Source organism: Cupressus sempervirens, chromosome 10 (genome assembly GCF_028749045.1).
Source record: "Cupressus sempervirens isolate cs-2001-9-10 chromosome 10, ASM2874904v1, whole genome shotgun sequence".
NCBI classification, from domain to species: domain Eukaryota; kingdom Viridiplantae; phylum Streptophyta; class Pinopsida; order Cupressales; family Cupressaceae; genus Cupressus; species Cupressus sempervirens.
Window position 1 is genome coordinate 624,102,773 of NC_143127.1, and position 22,693 is coordinate 624,125,465.

Here is a 22,693-nt window from a genome sequence, read left to right on the forward strand (position 1 = left end):
AATCTAAAGACTCATCTCCTCTTTTGCCAGTCATTAGATCAATTTAGTATCTTTTTTTTAAAAACAATTTAGTGTCTCAATTTATTAAATGGTGTTTTGAAGTCAACCACAGAAGAGGATTCTGGTCTTATTATTACAAGGTAAAATTGTTGTCATATTAAGATTGTGATTTACCAAAACTATCCAGTGAAAACCATGAAGTCATTTTTGTCATTTGTTTGACAATAAAATGCATAGATTGAGTCATACTAACCCCACAATTCAAGGCATAGAAAAGAACATTCCAATGCATGGTATATACATGATATAACCTTATTTCACTATTATTCACAAGCTTTCCATGAATCCATACTAATTAATAGTGTTTTCATTTCAATTACAATCGACCCATTTATCCAGTTGCTTTACACAAGAAGCCCTGATGTGGGAATGTTGTGGGAATTTAATGGGATACATGAATCAAGAGAGATTTATAATTCAGGTTTATAGTTGTTCTAGTATGTCCTTATATTTCATTGGTGTTAATTTTGAACTGTAACGTCAAATTTTGGACCTAGTAGATATTTTAGCTTTTTAGTAGCATACTAGATTTAATTCATTGGGAATTCCTGATCTAACACAATATTTAGACATCTTACATGCCTCCAAAAGAGCTTCCTTAAAGGTTAGAAAGCATTTTAGTGACCACAAAGCATGGATGCTAGAAACATCAAAATGTTGTTTTCCAAGAGGGACTAGACTTCAATAAACTCAATCTCAAGAATTCACTTTGTAGTTTGCACTTTGTACTCATTTGCAATGATGACCAAATTTTGTGTTTGATGAGTTATGCTCTAAGTATTCACATATATTTGATAGCCAGTTGCATTTCATAGACTTTACTCATACAGTGCCAGATACTTTATGGCACTAATAGGGCCACTGTGACATGATAGACAATCACTTTGTGGAAAGGGATTTGGAAAGAAAGTCAATTTCATATATCTGTGTGTGCGTGCGTGAGTGCGTGTGCCTTACAAACAATAACTAAGTGAAAAAGACTTTTTTGAGCCAACTAATTTCAGAAAATTCTTCTCTCGTGCAAATCAGTCTATTAATGAAGTTTATTTTCTATCCTTCTGATATGCATTTCCCATAGAGTGCTTGAGCATTTCATAGCATCCTTGGCAATGAACTATCAAAGAAAAACTGCAGAAAGCATTTTATGTCTGGGCAACATAACAACTCCTATTACTATTTATCTAATGTGATACTTCCAAAGTTTGCAGGAATGTCTGATCTTAAGGCAAATTCTTAATAAGAATGTCTTCATGGGAAGAATCTAAGCAATACCTTTTCACAACTCTTGGACACTGATCCTTGCCTGTCTCTGAAGCAGCTTTACAAGCTTGCTTTTGTCTTCGTTTTTTCATTGTTTGATCCAATCTTGTTTCCTTCTGTTTATGTTCCAACACTAATTCTTCCTGATATCTTAAATTAGATCCATGATTTTCCTTTCCATTTTGTTGCTTGCACTTCTGCAATCTCCCTCCTACATCTGTAGCAGCTGCTGCAAATTTTCCACGGCCTCTTCTACTTTTTGGTTCAGATCCATTTTCTTTTAAATTCTTCTTGCCAGAATTTACTCGAGGATGTGGAGTTCCCTGATTTTCCTTCACATTCTTAACATTGGAAGCTTCATTGCATGGAGACACTTCACCATTCATAGGAGCTTCACCACTAGTGTTCCTATCATCGGAAAATTCCTGGTTATGTGATGTGGTTGATACATCACCATTAGTGTGATTCCTGAAAGTTCAAATATTAGAAGGTATTGTTAGTTTCACTCTTAAACATTCTTCAACTGCACTCAAGGATATATTAGGGCCACTTTGCTTATGCTTGTTATTTGTAGGGTCAAATTCTAATTAATACATTATAGTCACAACCTAGCATGTGCCTCAGACTTTAAACCACAAAGCAGAATATGAAGAAGATCCATGCAATTCAACCAACATCATAGATTTTGATTTTTAACTAAGGATTCACAGCTATATACCTTAAACAACATTAACCCTTGTGGATTAAAGACTTGCAAGGGACTGCAATGTCCATTGACAGGACTGAAAAATAGGGAAAGGAAATGACTTTTTCAATCCATTACCTCTTGGAGTACACCATTTTTACGTTGCTAACTTCCATGCTTCCTGACCCACAAGGGAGCTCTACATCAGGGATACAAGTTTCTTAAAAATTTGCATTGAATTCAAGGAATGGACTGTCGACTAAACCTACACATCACTAAAAGTAAAAGCATAACAACATTCCTTAGTAGTTTCAATTTTGAGTTTACAGTTCAAAATTGATCATTGAAAAATAAGCGTGAAAATCAGAATGAAAAAGCTCTATTGCTTATTGTTGTCCAAAAGAAAAAATAAGACACATCTTTTCACCTGCTTAACTCAGTCCCAGACTTGCCAGCTAAAGTTGCAGTGATATTCCATAAATGCCCACATCTAACAACTAAATTCTTGGGTTTTCTCTGTAAAGTGATCATATAAAGCGATTAAATTGTGACTCAAACACTCCCGGTCAATATGAGTAACTTGAGAATAGTAGTCACGTAAGATCAGATCAGGTGCATATCTATTCAAACTGTATCAAGAAAGAAAGATGCACAATCGGGAGGAAAAATGACACATTTGGAATTAGAAAAAAAAGTAATAAACAAACTCCTAGATATTACTGGACAAAATTGGGAAAAAATTCCAAGTGGTTTTAATTGAACATACAGTTCAATAAAATAAGCAATTTGCACCCATGATTCAATGCAACATCAAACCAACCAAATAACTTACATCTATCTTTCAATGCAATTGCTAGTAAACCAAATGAGAAACATCCACTATTCAATGAAACTAGAGCAACGTGCATCATCTCCCATGGTTGAATGCAAACCCACAGGAATAAAACAAAAAGATGAAAAAATTTAACTAATGACAAAAAGATAAGGGAAGAACTCTAGATTGAATTTAGCATTGACCTACTTTTAGAGAAGTCAAACTTTAGTCATTAACTCACTTCCAGCTTCAGGAGCTCTATTTCTTCTCATTTGTATTCTTCTCCACCTTGAACCTATGGCATACTGCTTGAATTCAAGCCAAACCTTTTCTGCATTATCAAACAAATACAAATACCATATTTATCTCGCGGCCATTGTAATGTTTGGCTTCTGCAGCATTATCCTTTATTACCTGAAACAAAGATGAGGATCATGATTATGGAAAAGAAGCCCTAGCAAAATTGCTACTTGACGCGCGAAACAACCCCTAGCAAAACTAACCGCGTGAATGAAGCCCTAGAAAAACTGCCCGCGCGAATGAAGCCCCAGTGCAATTTTCAAAATAAGGTCATTTTTTTTATAATTTCATAATGCAATTTTCAAGTTGGTCAAATTTCAACCAACTTGGGAAAACTTAAGTTGGTCGAAATTTCAACCAAATTGGGCAATTAATTTTTTTTTGTGACCAACGCAGGAATGAAAAACAGAAAAAGAAGAATTCATAGCTTTGGTCGAAAATTTTGGTAGAAAAACAAGTGCAAATGTACTAGTGCATGTTATAGCTTTGCACGTGATACTCACATGCAATTACATCTTTCTTTTACATTGCATGTTGTTTGTCATTTATAAAGTTACAAAATGCATAATGAAAATATCCGAAGTGTCTGACAAGACACAACATCTATTTGCATCACCCTTTGTTAGTCTTTATGCTGCTATAAGATGCTTTGTGTTTGAAGTAGTCAAGTTTGAAAAAAAGATTGTGAACTAGAATATGAATTCGCATCCTTGATTGTTTTGCATCATAATGATTGTTCCTTAGAAAGTACCTTTTCATGACCATTTCTGTCTTGAAAGCATTCTCCGCCTGCAATGATTCCATCTTTTATCCCTTTCTTTGTAGGACTACATTGTGTTGTCGTTCTTTAGTTACCAAAAAAAGCCATAACATGATCTTTGAAGCTAAAATATTATAGATTTGGAAGAGTAAGCATATAGGATATGAGCGGAAGACCTTCGAGAAATAAAGGGTGGAGAAAATGAAATCAACTATTTAGGTGGAAGAAAAGATGAAAATCGAGGTTTTGTAGAAAAATTGCATATGTGCGGACAACAAGCTTTGAGCAAGGAAATGAGGTGCATATGTGTATATATACAAATGGGAAAGTCATTTATTGATAAATGGGTTTTTTTAAAGCTCATAAATTTAAGTTTTATGCCAAATTTGCAGCCTTGGTAAAAGCATGGAAAACATATGTTATGCACTTGAGAGTGGGTTTTTAACTTGTATTTGCATGATGGAAAAGTGGCTTGCTTCTTTGGAGTAGTTCATTACTTCGAATGACTTTTTAATCCTGATTGCATATGCAAGAGAAATGAGTGTCTGGAGCTTTCTCTTTTTAGGAAGAACTTGCATCTCTATGTGAATCATTCGGGAAGAGCTTATATTGCAGCTGCATTGCAAGGGGAAGTACTTGCTTCTTTTTTGAAAACCAATGCTCTCATTCAAAAGACCACGCAAATATGAAAATGATTTATAAAAACAAGAATATATACAAAAACATAAACAAAACAAAAGAAGCTCTAAATTGCACCTAGAAAGATTCAAAAAAGAAAGCATGTCTTTCTTAGAAATTACAAATGCAATGGAGAAGACTCAAAACTTTGATGAAGTCCTCCCAAATCCTTGATGATTACAAATTTAGGAAAACTCTTCAAAGTTGCAGCTATATAGGCAACAAAATCGACTAAATCTTCAAGTGAAATCAATGCATTTAAGAGTCAAGAACAAACGCTTGACAAGTGTTGATGATTAAGAATAAAAATGCATCAAAACAGCAACAAGAAAGGAATGATTCAATCGTGCAAGTAATGAAGATGTATTTGCATCCAAAAATGCCATTTTCTCAAATGATGCTGTAGACAAGCTTTTGAAACAAATTTGCAGGTATATACTTGGTTGTTTTTTTTTGTTTAATACCCAAAAAATGGGTTTTAGAATCTTGAGTACAATCTCTAATAAAGTTGTCATTGACCTTCAACCCCAAATACAAGCTTTACCAATGCATTTTCACATATTCAATGCTGTGTTTTTTTGCATAATAATGCCCTATACAGGCTTTGAAACAGAAAATTCAATCCTTGGATAAGTCAATTTAGTCCAAAATTACCAAAAACAGGCTTTACAACTTCAAATGCAGTGAGTAACGAAAACATTTTTTTTTGTCCAGCTCAAAAACGAGCTTTACAAATTCAAAAATATGCTCTAAATGCACTGGTTTTTCTTGCCTAGCTCAAAAACAAGTATTTCAAACTCAAGACCATGCATGTCGTGTCCACGTGTTTTCCCTAGATATCCATTGACGCGTTTTAGACAAGCAATTACGTGCAAAAATGACTGAATTTGTGCTTTCCCAACCAATAAACAAGCTTTAGACTCCCAATTGCATGAAAATTGTGGCCCAAAATTACCATTGACGAGCTTTAGTGAAGTGTTTGTATATGTTATTATTAACTTATATGCCTAAAAAAGGGTTTTAAAAATGCATTTGCATGTGAAACACGATGTTTATTTGATCACAATCAGCCCATACAGGCTTTACCAAAGGAAATACATATTAAAAACTCCATATTTTGCCCTTTTCATTCAAAAATGGGTTTTTAAATAAGCCATTGCATATTTAAAACTTTTACGAGGTTCCAGAAGAGGTTGATGATCCCGATGGCATTGATGTCTTTTATGATTGGCATCTTCGGAATCTTGGCGACTCTGAACTTGGTGATGTTTATATCAAAGTGGCGCAAAAAAGGTTTGATGACAATGTGTTGCAATAGAAGATTGATGCCAATGCGCCCATTGTACCTGCACGTTTGGTTTGGGACCCTAAGATCTAATGGCCTTACATTCAATTACAGATTGCTTGAGGGCAAGCAAGCTTTGGGCAGAGAGGAGTCATAATCAAATTAAATTAATTGATTAATTGGTCTGAGAAATAAAATAAAATAATAAGGGCCTTTAATTAATTATTATTTAATAAATATACGAGGAGCAAATTAATGAAGTAATAAAATCAGTAATACTATCAGCTTGTAAATTTCTAGATGCTTCTTGGAGGCCTTTATAAGGAGATGGTTGGGCACTCTAATTCAGGATGAATTGATTTCAATTTCTCTTTGTATTTGCAAAGGTTGAAGGTTGAGGAACTTGTTTACAGTTCCAAAGGTGGAAGACCCTCTCTATTCTGTCTGTTCTAGTTTTGGTGGTTTAGTGCCACCCTATTCTGCTGTTGAAGGTATCACTTGGATATCTCACTTTGTGTGCTATATATGCTAATCATGGTCATTTGGCAACTGCTTTGTATTCGCTCAAATCTTGTCCTATGCTAATGTAACAGTGATATGTCTCTGCCATTTTGGTGACTATCTCTAAAGTCTGTTGTGTGTGTGGACCAACTGAGAAATTATATTATGGTGAATCTCTATGCATTGACAATTGGATGTTTCTTTGATTTGTAATTAATGGTTATTGAGATCTCACATTTATTTGTTCCCATACTCATGACCCATACTCACCCCGTCGTTGCAAATATTCTAGCCACCATACATTTTTTCCTCTCACAGTACGGCCAACATACCCTTGCTAAATCACTATATGTCTCCTAGCAATCTCTGACCGTACGACTTGCCTACCATCTTGTACATCAAACCAGCATCGTACGACAATCCTAGCCATACTATACCACTTCTCTCCTCCATCGTATGAACACAAACATTACAGGCTACTAGCTTAAGGAGTTTGCCACAATGGAACATTACAACATCCTTGGGTTGATAAGATAAATGAGCTTGTGAGTCCAATTAGTAATTGCTTTGTGGGTGTCCAATCCATAAGTAAGGGATAAATCATCCTAGTTATGAGTTAGATTAATTTGGCAAGCAATTCCATAAATGTACTTTGTTAATGCCCTCCATCTAGCACCAATTTCTGATGATATGAGTTTTACTTTACTGCAACATGTAGAATTGAACACAATATTCCAAGATGAAGTAACAAATTCCAACTCTCTCTTAAATAAGGATGTTCTAAACTATGTAGATAGATTGTGTGATCAAATGAAACACCCCAGGGTTCCTTCTTATTGTGGACTTTCACTCGGTTATAATAATATGATATGCTGGTTATCACAAAGGGACTTACGTTGTTTATTCAATGGATACCAAGTTGACTCTAACTTCTTCGAACCAAACAATTGCAAAGAGTTAAGGGTTTAGAAATCTAATCTACTCTTAGAATGTAAGAGTAATGAATGCCTTTGTGACTCTATTAGACTTGGTTTAGCCATCAACGCCAACCAAGCTAGTGCAATCTCCCAAGGTAGATGTAAGATGTTCAAACTATCACCATTCGATTTAGACAATAATCAAAGTTAAGCTTATGATTTTATGCATTATACCACACAAGGGGTACTTACAATCAACAAGCAGCTAGTGGTTTTCTCTATGCGAGTTCGCCAAAGATATATCCAAAATCACTTCCATTCAACAAAACACTACTAATCAACGTGAAACGAAATCCTACTCTAAATGAGGAAATGTAGAAGCCATGCAATACTCCATAGCAATGCAAATAATCCACTGTGAAGATCAACAATGAGTTAGGAATTACTTCAATAGAATTATGGCAACAATTTCAACAGTTCCTCTTAGTCTACTCTACCTCTAATGTAATCTTAATCTCCTCAATTTAATGAGTTACAAATATGGAGGCCTTGGGCTTTGATAGTTGTTCAATTACGATGGAAGGACAAGATTAATTCAGGATCAAGGGCCAAGAATAGTCTTGCATATGCCTAATTAGGGTTTCATAATGTAATTGCTGCAAGTATTAAATGCTCATCCAATTACATGAAGGCACCAGCTTGTGAGCCAATAAGAAAATTACAATGCTTTCGAGAGCCAATGAGAAAATTGATTAGGTAGAGGCATGATGTGGACTCCACATGTCCACTTGGTATAATCTGATTAACTATGCTTGGATGCATGCAAGGTCAATTCTTCTAATTGGTTGAAGATAGGTGGGGCATCACCTTAACATGCTTGCGTTATAGAGTTAATAAATATCCTTTTGATGACAACAAATTATCTATTGATACTCAACATCATCAAGGCTTTAATTGTGATGACATATTGATCACCAAATTGCTTCATCTTCTCAAAATTTCTCCATCTTCTTGTTGCACTTGTTTGTTTTGGAAATCTTGATTTTCTTGGCCATGATCTCCTTGGTGATGAAATCTTTCATATAGCTGGATCTTTGATAATTTTCTCTACTTGTAGATTTTGAGATTTTTTAATTTTATTTTTGTGCCAAATTTGTTCTTTGAATTTTATTTTGATCACCTGATTTTGAGCCTGATCTTCTTTGATGGAAGGCTGGACATTTGCATATTCTTGCTTGAAGTCCTTGAACTCGATCTTGTAGCGCCCATTTTGTTGGTGTGATGATTGAGAATTTGCATACCGTCCATGTTTTGATCTTCTAAATTGCTCAAATGAGTGAATCTCATATCAGCCCTCCTTCCTTCATAGTTACCTTGTAAAACAAAAGAGCTAATTGTCTTAAATTGGTAAAATGATAAAAATAGACAAAATAGAGTATTGTTAAGATAAAACGATCTTTTCAAATCATGACTTTAACATGATGCTTAAGTGAAAGAAACTTAACTTGTAAACCATCTTAGCAGCACCCGAGCATGATTTTCAACGTTCTTAATTTCAGATTTATGAATTGTCAACCTTTGTTAGAACAAGCCCATTTCTAACTTGAACCTCTAATCTTCATTCTTTCACTGATCTACCTTGATTTCCTTCCGCATTCGATTGGATTTTAATGGGTTTATCTCTTGTCTAACTCCCTTGAGCTCAACTTGATGAAAGATATCTATTGACAAACTAATTTCAACATCCAATTGAGCTTATAGACTGGCAGAAATTTAGGTTCTTGGGATCAGGAGTCCTGACACTAGGTCAGATTCTGACCTAGTTTCAGGACTATTTAAACCTAGAACTTGACCTCCAACCGATTTTAGTCCATTTTACTTGAATCTCATGCTTTTGATCTTGATTCTTAGGCGTATGAGCTTGAATTTCCTTGCTACCTCATCGAAGATCTGATCCCAATTAGGGAGGATAGTTTTGATTTTCACCTTGGAATTCTTGTCTTTCAATACCACAATGCCAAAGAAGGTGAAATTTTCTCAATAAATGAGGGCAGAAATTTTGGATTCTCAAGATTGAAAATCTCAGCAAGGGGTGGATTTCGCCGTTATGTCGAGATGGTAACTCTTTCCTTACCTTATTCATGGTACTTAATTTGCATTCAACAGGAGGGGTCAACATTTTGGTGTCAACATCCAAACTCACCATCTCAATATACCATGGCAGAAATTTGAGATTTGCTATGTTATTAATCTTGACGAGGGTCGGATTCCGACCCTGTCAGGATTAGTCACAATTTTACCTTGATTTCAAACTACTCTTCTAGTCTTCTAAGCTCCATTTCATGGTTGTTTATCATATTTTTTTGACAGCAATCTGCATTTATGGCTGATTAAAGTCCATTCCATTCCTTGCTCAAAACTTTGATCCTTCTACCTCAAAACTTCATCAAGTTTCCTCAAATGTTTGTTTTTTATCATTTTGATCAACTTGGAGTTGAGAGTTTTCATTGAAATGTCTTTATGCCTAGGTGGAGATTTAGGACCCTTGAAATTTTTACATGATGAAGGGGGTGGAATTTTGAGATTCTCGAGATTGAGAATCCTAAGAGGTGGTCGGATACCGGCCTCGTCTCAGGATTACTATTTCATTCACTTGATCTTTCAAATCCTCGAGGCTTCATCAATTCAATTGGATCTTCAACCTTTTGCCTTTTGTTTTGATGTTCCTCTTCTCACTTTGATTCGATTTCAATCCACTTTCATCTTCAAATTTTTGATCATTTACCTCAATATTTTTGTTGATTTCCCTCTTTCATCCACAATTTTGGTTATCCAAATCAATTTGGCATTGAATTTTGCCTTGAATCCCTCCTAAACCTGGGCATAGATTTGGGGTTGTCAAGATTTTGTCCTAGGAAGATGGTGGAAATTTGGAGTTTTCAAGACTGAATCCTGAGACAAGGTTGGAATCTGACTTTTTCTCAAGATTATCTCAAAGGATTAGAGCTCCTCCGAACATGCTTTTTATCCTTTCAACAAAAACCCAAGTTTGCTTGGTCATTTTGGATGGAAATTACACCCTTGGTGATCATCCTTACTTCTGAGTTTGGTGAGATTTATCTCTGATCTGAATGTTGCATTTTCCATTTCTATCTTTCCATACTTGTATTTTACCCATCAACTTTCATGCCTTGTTCATAATCTTTGAATTTCACAATCTCTCCTTTGTTCATTTGTTTCAGACAACAACTTTCGTGCTTGTCGCCCTTAATGGTGTTTCCCATTCTTTTCTTTACCTTTTAAGTCTCATAACTATGTCCTGCTTTCCTTCTCACACCTCAAAGCTCAACTATATGAATGGACCATGCTGCCCAAAGTTTCTCAAACTCATCCCTAAGACTTGGAGACTCGAAAAGTTTCACCAAGAAAGACCACATAAGATCACTACTCCTGTGAAAACAAGGGGGGTGGGGGGTCCTCATTTGCAATGGGGTAATGGTGTGAAAACCTCACAACATTTCCATCCTCCAATTATCTATTGCTAGCTCAGCTGGACATGAGCAAAAATTAAACAAAAAGTCTCTGCACACATAATAATAGTATTCTTCTATATCATTCAATGTTATTTATGACAAATATATGATATGAGTTATATAACTCCTACAACAACTCCACTAACATCTCACACTATATTCATCTTGGTTGTTCAACCACCTTTGCTCTCTCCCTCCTATTCTTATTCCTAAATCTCTCCCTCCTATTTTCATTCCTAAATCTCTACGTGAGATATATTTACTATTAACTATTCACTTATATTATAATGCTCACAATAGAATAATATTTCTTCACAACATATAATTTGAATTAAGATGGTTATTATACCTCCTATAAACACTCTGCTATATTTTTTTGTTTAAACTTTTAACAGCTCACAAACAAACACTAATTATATTTTACTATTAGGTTGTTTCTCAACAACTTAATATTTAACATACACAATTCTATATTATTAGCCATATTAGTAATGTTATCCATGTGAACACTAACAAATTAACAAAACAATTCTCAACATTACGGGTCAAATGAAGCTTTAAATTTTGTTAAGTATACAGGAATTATATTCAAGTTATTGAAAGGCAATTCAAAGGTCATTTCTGTGCCTGAGAGTTCCATAGTCTGCCATGGTGCAAACTTGTCCTTTCAGTTTGTGGCTCATTTTAGTGATCATTTCAACCCCATTCAAGAGGGATTTGCTTCCAGAAAAAGAATAGTTGAATTATTTCTGCTATTTCCTGGTCCCAATCAGCAACATGGTTTATCTTCTCATTCTTGCTTCCATAGCTGGGATGTGAGGCTTCACAGACTGGACATGGGCTATCAATTACTTGTACACGGAGGCAAGGTCTGAGTTTGGATCATATTCTGTGTATTTCATATAGTAGTTAACATTTCTGAGCACATCAATAGCATTTCCTATTTCACATATATAGGCATGTCCGTTGATAATATTTCTAAAAATTGTATATTCACAAATGAAAAATGTAGTCCAGATTGGAGTTTAGTTTTAGGTATTCCTCTTCTCTTTGGGTCCTATGTGTAGGGAAATAGGAACAACATATTTGAGGACCATTTTGCCTTGGATGTAGGTAATCTTGCTGCGAGGAGAGTCCATTTGCTGCTGAAGGTTACACTAGTCTTTTCTGTGCATGGGCATTTTATCCTTTATATTCATGGCTAGATTTTGGTAAATAGATCAGTGTTTTGGACAATAAATTTGCTACAGCTCATGTCTGTATTCAGTACTGCATATTTCAGATTCAAATAAAGATATTCTTCTGTATTTCTGAGCACTGGAAATCACATATCTTCTGTTATTGAGCACTCTTCAGATCCATGTAGAAGTTGATTTCTTAACTGCATTGGCCTTCTTTATGAGTATTTCCACATTGATGGAGCTGTAATTTACTTGCAAAGTCACCAACTAGGTACAGCCTCTCTGTGATCCTCTTGCACAAGTCCTCTGCAGTTGTGAGCCAGTTCTATACTCTGCCACCTCACAACCAACACATCTAGGGCTTCACAAGCTTAGGAGCTCTGATCTGTTAACACAGGAACACCAACCTTGCTCTGATACCACCTTGACATAGTCATGGCTGGAGTTACCTCAAAGGAGATGGTCCAAACTATGTAGCAAGAGTTGTAAAGTTTAATGTAAATTTCTTTGACAGTGCTGATAAATATATGGTTTCTTTGTTTCAGGTTAAATCTTGGCTAATGAAGGACCTGTTATGCTCCACAATATGTATATTGACAATGCAAAGATATGATAAAAGTTTCTTCAAACTTGATATCTGTATTACCTCCAATCTGCACGCATTAATTGATTTCGATGCTTGCAATATTGGGTGGCAACAACATATGTACAAGGGTGGTCAGGTATATGGGTGAATGGGCATGTCTCCAAGTGGAGACATGACCATTCACTGATATACCCGATCAAGTGTTTGATTATACCCGATGTTTAGTTATAACAAAACTAATTGTTTCAAACACTTAACAAAGCCCAATGCAATCAATAATGATTAAAATGGAATGCAATCATTACTGAGATCAATCTCAGATGTAAAACAAAATATAAATATGCACAGTCGGATCTGAATACAGTGATCATCATCAATAATCCAGATTATATTCGTGCATATATACATATCAATATTCAAATCATATTGACATATATATATATATATACGCGCGCGTGTGTGTATTCTCGTACGATCAGAGATATCGTCTGAACCGAAGCTACATGTTTTAACACGAGTCAACACAGTGGAACAATCAACTCAGATACAAGTAAAGAGAACCAACATGCTACACGAATCTTTGCATTATCACATAATCAAGGACTTGCATCAAATCGACCTGCAACTTACATACTTTCAACATACATGCCTGATTACAACAGAAAATCAGATCCAATACCCTAGACCTAATCTTTGATAGGTTATTCTTACAATCCCTCCAGCTCCCCATAAACAAAAATTAAATGCCTGAATATATGAACTCATAGAGCCTATGCAAGATCTAAGTCATCCCTGAACAATTACATTTTCCAAGAACAAGAAAACATAATACAAAAATATAGGTCAGGACCCAAATCATAAGAATCTCCTTCAACTCGATAAAGTATAAACAGTGATCCTAGAGAGACGTTGGCCAAAGATCCAGGAACACCATGATGTGAGGCATTAAGCTTATCCGATCAGGAAATAGTTTTGGTAGATCGGAAAACTCAGCTGATCGTTGAAATAGTGAAGAACATACAAAACCGAATAAGAATCCACAATATGTCTGGTGCGAAGCATCCAAAAGAACTGCCATCCTAGACATAGATAGAACATTATGTCCATAGTATACCCTTAGGTTAAAGGTCCAAATTGAAGGTTCTTTACGAAAAACACAAGAACTGGAAAACATGAACAAAACTAAAAGGAAATATTTTTTGGGTGATGCAAGATTGCCAGTGACTCAAGGACGTTCTTGCATGATCATTGTAATTTATTTAGGAGTATAACCCAAATTAAATATTCACTTCTGGTTATATCTCTGAAGTTCATGCTGCGTCATGTTTTAGTTATTTGTCATTCAATGAATACTTAATCCTGCAAGTAGAACTTCGGTATGCAACAACTTTAAACAGTGAAAAGAAGGAAAAAAACAGATTTGCAGTTTGTCATTAAAAAATTCAATGCTCAGACAACAAGAAAACTGTTTGACATAATGCCTCAGTAGTTGAATCGGTGATAAGGTTTGTAGAAAATTGGGCCAGAAAAGGGGTGGTTAGTACAAAATGCAAATCATAATTTAAGAATTTCTTGGAGAAAGCTTTGTGGGAAAAAGCTTCACGCTGGAATAAATCCAAGACTTGTACTAATCTTTCAAATGAGTAACATTAATCCAACTTCTCTTTCTAAATCATTGCAAAATTATTGCTTCAACGACCTGTAAATTAACTAATTTTTCCTTCAACTCAAACACTATATATATAGGCACGAAGGAAACCACAAATCGCAAATTGTTTCAAAAACCATTTAGGCCTAAATCACAAAAGTAAGGAACTTCCTCTTCCAACTTGTGCTATTATCTGCCTTTTAGTGATGTGTTCATGCAAACTGACAAATCTGCCTTATCTTCTCTAAGCTTTCATTCAACTTCCCTATTTTCTTACAACTGACAAACACCTTTCAAATTGTCACAGTTGCATTTAGCAACTTCAAAACAACTAAAGGTTAATTACAAGTGGTGAATTAATAAATAATTATGAATATGCTAAAAGCAAGGTTTAGACATTTTCTCAACATTTTACTAGCAACCTATAGTGGTTATTGTAATATTTTTAACCATTTGGATGACCTGCCATAGAAATTCATATACAGACAAAGCCAACCTTGGTTATGATCGGTCCTCTCTTATTGCTTTCAATGTAGACAGACTTTTGAAAACCCTAAAGGAAACTCACGGTTGCCTTAATTGCACAAATACTTTTCATTTTTCTCTGGTTCTCATTGCATGTCTGAATATAAACCCCTATTGTTAAGGTCTCTTATATTTATTTCTAATTTAACCTGCGTAATTTTATTTCAGAATTGAATCCTTATGGAAATATAACATTTGCAATAATAAAGTCAAGGATAATTCATTGCCATAGAAATCAGGAATTTGGGATACTATTTTAGTGCTTCTAAAACTTGGAACAAAAAAGATCAAGTTACTCAAACAGACTTTGTAATTTAATGAAACATGAGTTTGCCCATTTGGTAGGGACAGTTCTGATATTTATATTCTATACTTCGTGGTGCTATTTGCTTTCTGATTGCAAAGTTTAAAAATTAATGACTCAGAAGAACTTGTTCTAAATATCTTTTGACACTTCGCTTTTGTATGTTTCTTAGTTTAGCGATAGTATCAAGTTTCCCAAAAGGGTATATGAATGGAGAATTAAACATTAATTCCTGGCTGTGTATGGAAAATGTTAGAAACTGCTGTGAAAGCTTATGTTAGCTTCACACAAAAACTCAATATACACTCCAGTACAAAAAACAAGAACTGGGGAACCTTGTATAATCATTGGATTTTGTTTGTTAAGGGTTGTCTGTTTCAAGAGATTTTATGTATAAACAACAAATGTCTTACTGTGGCAGGATATATTAAATACAGCTGGATTTACTCCTACGAACAATAAAAAATATCTAACTTCCGATTTAGTTACTGCAATTAGTAAAGCTGTGGGAGCAATACCTTCTCTTGTCTGTTCACATGGTCAGCTGGAGGAACTACGACTTTGCTTTTACAAGGATTTCAAGGTTTGAATGGGATTGTTTCTTTAGTTTTGTAGTAAATTAGTCTTACTAGTTCACATGGTATCTCACATTAAGTTGCTTTTTTGCCTTCATCAGCCACGAGATTGCAACTCAACGTACACAGGGCAGAATGAGCAATCTTGCCCTAACCATGTCATGATACCTCAGTATTTCCCATCCGACATTGAATATATTTAATTCCAAGAAAATATACCATCGAATGAAGCATCTGAAGAGTTTATTAACAGCAAATCTATATTTAATTTATATCCATATCATAAGTTTTTACTAGACTGTTATAGTTTCTAATTTCTGATAATCTTATTATCCTTTCAATTTTTATGCTATTTTTCTGGAACTATATATTGATGCTATTGCTCTGCATTGCTCTTTCTTTCTGGAGGGCAATTCATCGTGCATCAGAGGGCGATCCAATATCCTGCACCTATTAATTTTATTGTGACAAAACAACTTATAATTTGTTTAGTACTTTTACAGGAAACATTGAGGATCTGTTGGATACTTCTACAATTTATTTCTTTGTTCGTAATTGACTGCCTCCTTGATTCTCAAGTGGTTATTATCTGTAGTATTTTTAAGCCATTTGGTTCTGTAATATTACATCTGTATAGTGTGTAGAAGTGACTTAGCTGTGGAATACCATTAAATTCTCTCCATGATTTTCTCTAGTGTGTTGCTTTCTAATATAACTTAGCTTTTGCCAAGTTTTCTTTTGAACAGGGAAAAAAAAAACTATTAGAGTTATGAAATATGCAAATATATATCCTATGTTGCTTCATGCTGGTGGATTGATGATTTTTTGTTGTTGGGATAAAATTTAGATAATGATATTGCTATGAGAATTCAACTATGTATTTTTGAGGTAAACCCATTGACCCATGTACCATGAGCAGCGATTCACAAGAATCCAGCTCCCATGAGAATGAATGGAACACATAACACACATTGCATCTAGGTGATGTTGACTGAGGTGAAGCACCGAGCCTTCCTACGAGCTCACCCATGCTAGCACTACTCCAACTCAATGCGCTTAACTATGGTATTTCCTCCAAGGTTAAGCCTACTTAGCTTGCTACCCTATTTGCCAAACCTTCAGCAATCTTTGTGCCTTATGGACTATCTATTATAGAGCCCCTTTAGCTCATCAAGTGATAAGTAGGAGATGTTTTCTTCTACAAGTCAAATGATATATTGCTACCAAGATTCAAAAATGCAGTTTTTAATTCAAACTTATTGAGCCATGTATCATGAGTAATAGTGCACAAGAATTCATATCTCATGAGAAAGATTGGAACACTTAACACTCATTGCATTTAGGTGATGCTTACAGGGGTGAAACACATGGTCTTCTGAGGAGGTCACCCATCCTAGTACATTTGAAGCTCAAGAGTGTTTAACCTTGAATCTCCTCTAAGGTTAAGCCAACTTAGCTTGCTACCCTATTGGCAAAAGCTTTAGCGTGTGTTGCACCTTATGGATCATCCATTATATAGCCCCTTTATCTTATCAAGTGATGAGTAGAAGATATTTTCCATATGTCAAATTGTGATATTTCTGTTGGGATTCAATTTTGTAGTTTTTCGTGTCAAAAACTAATTGACCATGTATCATGAATTGTGGTTCACAAGAACCCATATCTCATGAGAATGAATGAAACACTTAGCACCCATTGCATCTAGGTGATACTTACAAAGGTGAAGCACTAAGGCTTCCTAGGTCACCCATCAAGCAATACTATTCCAACACAAGCATGCTTAACTATAGAGTTTTCTCCAAGATTAAGCCTGCTTAGCTTGTTGCCCCATTCACAGAACCTTCAACAAGTGTTGTGCCTTATGAACCATTCATCATAGAGTCCCTTTAGCTCATCAAGTGATAAGTAGGAGATGTTCTCCATATCAAGTTGAATTATGATATTGCTACTAGGATTCAATTGTGTAGGTTTCAAGTCAAACTTATTGACCCATGTATCATCAGTAGTGATTCACAAGAACTCATCTCTCATGAAAATGAATGGAACACTCAACACTCATTGCATCTAAATGATGCTTGCAAATGTGAAGCATTGACCCTTCCCTAGAGATCACCCATACTAGTGCTACATCAACTCTAACACGATTAACCATTGAGTTTCCTCCAAGATTAAGTCCACTTATCTTGCTACTCAATTTGCAAAAACCTTAGGAAAGTGTTATACCTTATGAATCATCCATTAGAAAACCCTTATAACTCATCAAGGGATGAGTAGGAGATATTTTCCACAAATCAAATTATGATATTGATATTAGGGTTTAACTTTGGAGTTTTAGAGTTAAACACATTAACTCAATTACCATGAGTGGTTGTTCACAAGAACCCATCTCTCATGAGAATGGATAAAACATTCAACACCAATTGCATCTAGGTGACACTAATAGAGATGAAGCATTGAGCCTTCCAAAGAGGTCATCAATTCTAGCTCAATCCAAAGAGGTCATCAATTCTAGCTCAATTGCATTTAACAATGATGTTTACTCTAAGGTTAAGCCCACTTAGCTTCCTACCCAGAAAAAATGTTTAGCAAGTGTTGGCCTTATGAACTATCCTTCACAGAGCCACTTTAGTTTATTGGGTGATAAGTACAAGGTATTTTCAACAAGAAAAATTCTAATATTCCAGCAGGATTCAATTGTGTAGTTTTAGAGTGAAAATCAAGAACCCATATCTCATTACAATAGATGGAACACATAACATTCATTAAATCTAGGTTATGCATGTAGAAGTGAAACACTGAGCCTTCTTGAGATTTTGACTCTAAAACTACACAATTGAATCCTGCTAGAATATCATAATTTGCCTTGTTGAAAAATGTTTAGCAAGTATTGGCCTTATGAACTATCCTTCATAGACCCCTTTAGCTTATTGGGTGACAAGTACAAGGTATTTTCAACAAGATAAATTATGATATTCTAGCAAGATTCAATTGTGTAGTTTTGGAGTCAAAATCAAGAACCCATATCTCATTAGAATGGATGGAACACTTAGCACTCATTAAATCTAGGTTATGCATGTAGAAGTGAAACGCTGAACCTTCTTGGGATGTTACCCATCCTATTACCACTCCATCTAAGTATACTTAATCATGAAGTTTCCTCCAAGGTTAAGCCCACTTAGCTTGCTATCCCAAATGTAAAACCTTCAACATATGTTTCACTTTATGAACCATCCATTATAGAGCCCCTTAAAAGCTCATCAAGTGATAAATAGAGATATTTTCAATGGCAAGTCAAGTTATGATATTGCTGTTAGGATTAAAGTGTGTAGTTTTTGAGTTGTACTTATTGACCATGTATATAAAATGAGTAGTTGTTCACAAGAACTCATCTCTCATGAGATGAAATGCTTAATACTCACCCATTCCAATACTATTATAGTTAAGCATGCTTAACCATGGAGTTTCCTTGAAGGTTAAGTTCACTTAGCTTGCTATCCCATTTGTGAAACCTTCAACAAGTGTTGTGCTAAATGGGATCTATAATGGATGGTTCATAAGAAACAACACTTGTTTAAGTTTTTGCAAATGAGTTAGCAAGCTAAGTGGGCTTGATCTTGGAGGAAACTCTACGATTAAGCACACTTGAGTTGGAGTAATACTAACATGGGCGACTTCCTTGAAAGGCCTAGTGCTTCACTTTTGTAAGCATTATCTAGATGGAAGGAGTGCTAAATCTTGCATTCATTCTCATGCGAAATGTGTTCTTGTGAACCACTTGGATGCAATGAGTGCTGTATGTTCCATTCATTCTCATGAGAGATGTGTTCTTGTGAACCACTTGGATGCAATGAGTGCTATATGTTCCATTCATTTTGATGAGAGATATGTTCTTGTGAACCCATACTCATGATACATAGGTCAATGTGTTGACTCAAAAACAACATAGTTGAATCATGTCGACAAGATCATAATTTGACTACGTGTAGAAAATATATCCTACTTACATTGATTTTGTAATCTACTTAGACATGAGCTCATTTAGTTTGTGTCCATATAATAGACATTTGAAACATGATGTCTCAAGTATACATTCTTGGTACAATTATAAACCTTCTTCATTGGCAAATATAAATTGAGTTCAAAATTTGATTGAACATGTAATGCTCATGGTTAGAAACAAGTGTAATTGCATATTCAACTATCCAATAGTGAAGGTTTTGGACATTTTGAGTTTTGATGATTTACAAGCACTAATTGAACATTAGTCCTTAATGGTAAACCCTCAAGATGAAAAGGTAGCATTGCCCAATTTCCTTTGCATTATCACCATTAAAAGGCTTTTATATTAGATAATATAAATGCTTTGTGCTGAACACTTAGTATTCGCATTCTTATTTAAACCCATGAACTCAAATGATTATGACCATTAAATATCATGTCTCATTAACACTGAATGTTGAAGCTAGGAATCCTCATTATAATAACATTTAATAATAATTGATGGAAACAACATTAAATGAGTGACATTCTTAAGATCTATTATAATGCAAGGTCAAGAAAAAGATCAAAGGATTTATTAGATTATGCAAGGCATGCCATTACTATGGGAATGCCTTGTTCATGCAAGAAATCCAATTACTTTGGTGATTTTGATTCAACACTCGAATATTCTCTCATACATCAGTTAACATCCTGATACAAGATAGTAACATGCTAGGTGTATTGGCTCCTGATTTAACAATGTTTAAATAAACAGGAAGCTAAAAATAAATACATCTAAGGGTAGTTGATTCCTATGATGAATGCATTTGAATAGAACTAGGGCCAACTATAAGGTAACTATCCATCTATACTTCAGGCTTTGCAAAATCTAGGTTGGTAGACCTTAGATTCACCAATGTCACCAATGCAAGAATATAGATTTGAATCTAATCAAAGCAGACGATACTCTGATTCTTCTATACTTATGCAATACAATAGGTATGTAATAACTACTTACACGACCTTTTGAATTCACAAGCTAAGTGGTGGTCTTCCTTTCAGCTGTACAGACAAAAAAGGGAAATGATCATTTTGATTAAAGAAGTTCAACAAGAACCCTACATCAGATAACAAGAAATTGCAAGATGTTGTAGCTAAGATCAGTGCCTTATCCTCTTTGTGTAATGGAGTCATAAGAAGCAAAACATTGCATAATAAAATTTGAGATAACAATTAGATCTAAGATATGCTGCTTTATAACATTCTTCACCAATATTCATGTTTCAACCTTCTTATAAAAATCCTTGTAAAAGCCCCATCAATCTTGTCCTCCATTAAGCATTTTAATTGATTCTTTGTATCAAAGCACAAAGGAGAGAACATACATCTTTTAACAAGATATCAAATGAAGAAACCTTTGATTTATTCATCTAAAACTTGATAAGATCTTACAATTGAGTGATTTGAAACTGAATGTATTATTCAAGAAAACTTGTGCTATCTTCTATCATACAAGCAACTACATCTCAAAATACAACAAACCCAACAAAGAACCTAAACCTAGATCTATTAATTTTCTCTATGGAAACTATATAAAGCTACTCAGGAAGGAGAAAATGCTAAAGAATGGTGGAAAACCAGGTTGAGAACTTGCTCAAACAACATAGAACTAACCTTGTACAATGAAAGAAGAGAAGAAGCCATATGAAGAGGAAGAGACTTGGACTTGATCTGATAGTGCCAATTGTCCTCTTCAAACTCCATTCAATGTTGTTGCAAAGCTTCTTTCATCTCTCTCCCTTCAACTAAAAATCAAATCCCCATCATTTGCCTCAACAAAATTTCTCCAAATGATGAAGAAACAAATTGTTGAAAAGATGCCAAATTTGTTGCTAACACTTTTGCCAAAACCTTCACCAATTAGTTTCCAAGGCAAAAAGACACCAACAAGAACATCTCAAACAAGTTTTGGACAAACCCACTTAACCATTTCCCGAAAAACTTAAAATAAAGTTGTAAAAACTAACATAAGGTTTTGAGAAGGCCCCCATTTTACAAATATAACATTTACCCACTGAGACCTGCACACAATTGACCTGCAAAATAAGATACGATTCTTCGAGGGCTTTACAATAGTATATAATAATTGTATAAAAAACAAACTTTGGGAACTCATTTGAAGTCGTAGACCATACTAAGACATGTGTCTCTTTAAAACATAAAAATAGTTCATTTATTACGTAGTCTGAAACTATATAATAAACTCCAGGTTTATTTAAAATGCATATACAACTATGATTTGATTATTCAACAATGGGCCCTAGTTAATTCTCACTTAATTTTGATCTTCTATACATAATTCTTTCTAGCATGAAATGAAAATAATATATTTTAATTACCTTTCCCTCCACATCTTGATTGCCACGTGTCATCCTTTGATTAGTTCTTTAATCAACCCACATGCCACTTATCACAATTTCACAGCATCTCAAGCTTCATGGTAGGAGTTACTCAAGGAGTGGAGTAGTAACACTCAAGCTTCATGGTAGGAGTTACTCAAGGAGTGGAGTAGTAACACTCACATTCACCTCGTTGCTTCGAAACTCCTAGCATTTAACCTCTATTAACCTCATAGCTTCGAAACTCCTAGCATTTAACCTCTATCAACCGTTGCAAAGTTGCAACTAACCGCAAGTGGTTAGCGCAACCTCGCAGCTGCTTGTTGCTTTGTGCCGAGGAAATTAACGATGTTGCACTCAACTTACACCGTAACTTGACAACATTCTTTATGACCGCCCACCTTGGACCTGTGATGTCGTGACTTAACCTTTTGCATGATTTCACAACATTCTTCGCTAATTGCACCTTTTGCCTTGCGAACTTGCGTGCTCCTTTGAATGCCTGTTGCTTGTCACATGTCACATTACTATTCACTAATTGGTTACCACGTCACTACTGCATTGTGTGCTTCACTGTTCAAAATTACTTGATATACCTTTTGCATGACTTGACAACATTCTTCGCTAATTGCACCTTTTGCCTTGCGAACTTGCATGCTCCTTTGAATGCTTGTTGCTTGTCACATGTCACATTACTATTC

At 35.0% G+C, this 22,693-nt stretch overlaps 1 protein-coding gene and 1 long non-coding RNA gene across 5 annotated transcripts in view; one reads left to right on the plus strand and one right to left on the minus strand.

Moving 5' to 3' along the window:
* RNS2 (ribonuclease 2) overlaps nt 1–16,167 on the plus strand; it is a 112,586-nt gene extending 96,419 nt beyond the window's left edge. Inside the window, exons 7-8 of the mRNA XM_089806256.1 lie at nt 15,459–15,620; nt 15,714–16,167. Coding sequence (XP_089662382.1) covers nt 15,459–15,620; nt 15,714–15,815 — 264 coding nt within the window. The 3' untranslated portion in view covers nt 15,816–16,167. The remainder of the gene's footprint in view (nt 1–15,458; nt 15,621–15,713) is intronic.
* Nucleotides 1,648–21,640, minus strand: LOC149535388 (uncharacterized). 4 transcript variants are annotated; one of them, XR_016357632.1, is made up of 4 exons: nt 21,268–21,640; nt 2,433–2,521; nt 2,144–2,186; nt 1,648–1,788 (listed from the first exon to the last, which is right to left on the minus strand). It is a non-coding gene; the product is annotated as an uncharacterized LOC149535388 (long non-coding RNA). The 4 variants fall into 4 exon arrangements; XR_016357630.1 differs by having other exon boundaries at nt 2,144–2,204; XR_016357631.1 differs by having other exon boundaries at nt 2,144–2,270.
* Nucleotides 21,641–22,693: the final 1,053 nt, after the last annotated feature.